The sequence below is a fragment of the Colletotrichum abscissum genome (assembly GCF_030869225.1).
Source record: "Colletotrichum abscissum strain IMI 504890 chromosome Unknown Scaffold_303.1, whole genome shotgun sequence".
Lineage (NCBI taxonomy): Eukaryota > Fungi > Ascomycota > Sordariomycetes > Glomerellales > Glomerellaceae > Colletotrichum > Colletotrichum abscissum.
In genome coordinates, this window is record NW_026850214.1 from 1 (window position 1) to 1,723 (window position 1,723).

Genomic DNA, 1,723 nt, shown 5'->3' on the forward strand with positions numbered 1-1,723 from the left:
CGGGTTGGGAGGAAACGCACCAACTCGAACTTCGCAAGTTGGCTGCGGTTTTGGCACAACTACGCGAGGCCGTCCGAGAGAACGGAGGCAAGTTTTGCATTGCGATCCATGAGAAAGCCATAGAGACGTCAAATATTAAAGTGTACTCTTCATGTGTTGCGAAAGAGGCTGTTCCGGAAAAGTTGAAGGGCGAGCTCTGGAGTTGACAGGGAGCGATTTGGAAGACAGCGGTTCACTTACACCTTCAGGAATTTATAAGCCATCTACCTGCATTCTAGGAAGCGATGTCGAGCCTTGCCAAAACTCGCCCAAAGATCCACGCTTGTATTTCAGCTGTTTGCGGGAGGGGGCGTTTCGTACCGTACAATTGTGCTGAGTTGCTCATGCTATGGGGGATGGCGGCATCCATGCCTCTCACCTGGTACGCCGAGAGCAATCAAACCAAAGGTCAAGTATTGAGCAACTGCCGTACGGAGGTCGGCATGCTTGAAGTGGGCTTCCACCTCCGCAGAAGGCTCCGCCAAATGAAAGGAAAGCGTCTCGGACTCGCGCCAGTCAAGCCTCACGAACACGATCGCCTCACCCGTCGTCAATAGACCGTGCTCGAGCAAGCCTTCGATCATTAGTGACAGGTCTGCATGTGATGGGGCTGCGGTGAGCCTCTCCGCGTGATACTGAAACCGCGCGTCTGGGTCAATTGATGTTGATATTGTCTTCCGGTCTACCACTTCCTCGTGTGTATTCATCGAGCACAGGTGCTGCGCAGGTGCTGCGCAGGAAGTTGACGCAGTGATCTATACTCGGGAATATAGAGCATCGAAGAGCTGCTCGAGTCGTCATCGTCTTCGATACGGCAGATGCAAATCTAACGGCCCGTAACTATTGGAGATCGACATGTCATTGTGCGTTGTGGAGGGAGGTGTCGATGGGATTCGCGTTCGACGACCTCCGCCGCTGCGTCGCCGAGCGCATGCGGGTGGTTCTCGAAGACAAGTCCGTTGACTAAATCGACCGCACTTTGGACTTCTTTTGCCTTCTTGAGCTCATCCATGATTGTTTTGACGAGGCCCTCGACGGCTTTCTCGTCAGTGGTCTTGCGCTTCGCGATCCTGCTTTCTCGGCCGGACAGGAACGATATGCTTCCGAAACAGCGTCGGTCGGCGAGGGAGTATAGTAGGGGGTGCCGAAGGCGATGCTCAGTTGGCGCGAAGTCGAGCTATGGGCGGAGACTGGCGAGACACAACCTGTTCCGCGGATTTGTGATGGAGCCCTTAGAAGTCAGTCTACGGTCTGTTTCGACGGTGAATTTGGCAGAAGCCAGGGAATGATAGGCAGGGATGTGTTCGTTGAGTGAAGTAGGCTGGGTTCGTTGCTCTGCCGCCTCAGCGTGTCCTTGTTCTCTATCAGCACGTTCTTCCGCAGAAACTTGGCCAAATCCTCGGCATCTCTTGTTCGGCTCATGATGTCCTTGGTTGGTGTGGTTGATAAGGTGTGCATTCAGTCTTTCGAAGGCTGGAAAGTGGTAGGAAAGTGTTTGGGCCAGCCTGTAGCGCAGAACGGATCTTGCTGTAATGCTGAGCAATCCCCAGCGTCCTTGTCAGCAGGTAAGCCGTCTTTCCACGAACTAGACCATCCAAAAAGAGGCGTCGTTGCACCGTAACTCACGTGCGCTCTGTACATACATTGCGTGCGTAGAAAGGCCTGTTGCCGCACGAGCCACATG

General features: G+C 53.9%; 1 protein-coding gene across 1 annotated transcript; it reads right to left on the reverse strand.

Moving 5' to 3' along the window:
- Nucleotides 1–386: 386 nt before the first annotated feature.
- Nucleotides 387–1,461, reverse strand: CABS01_17068 (uncharacterized protein; the record flags this gene model as incomplete). Its single annotated transcript, XM_060550395.1, has 3 exons — nucleotides 387–794; nucleotides 947–1,216; nucleotides 1,411–1,461. 3 exons carry the CDS (start codon nucleotides 1,459–1,461, stop codon nucleotides 387–389), a joined length of 729 nt encoding a protein of 242 aa, XP_060397703.1.
- Nucleotides 1,462–1,723: the final 262 nt, after the last annotated feature.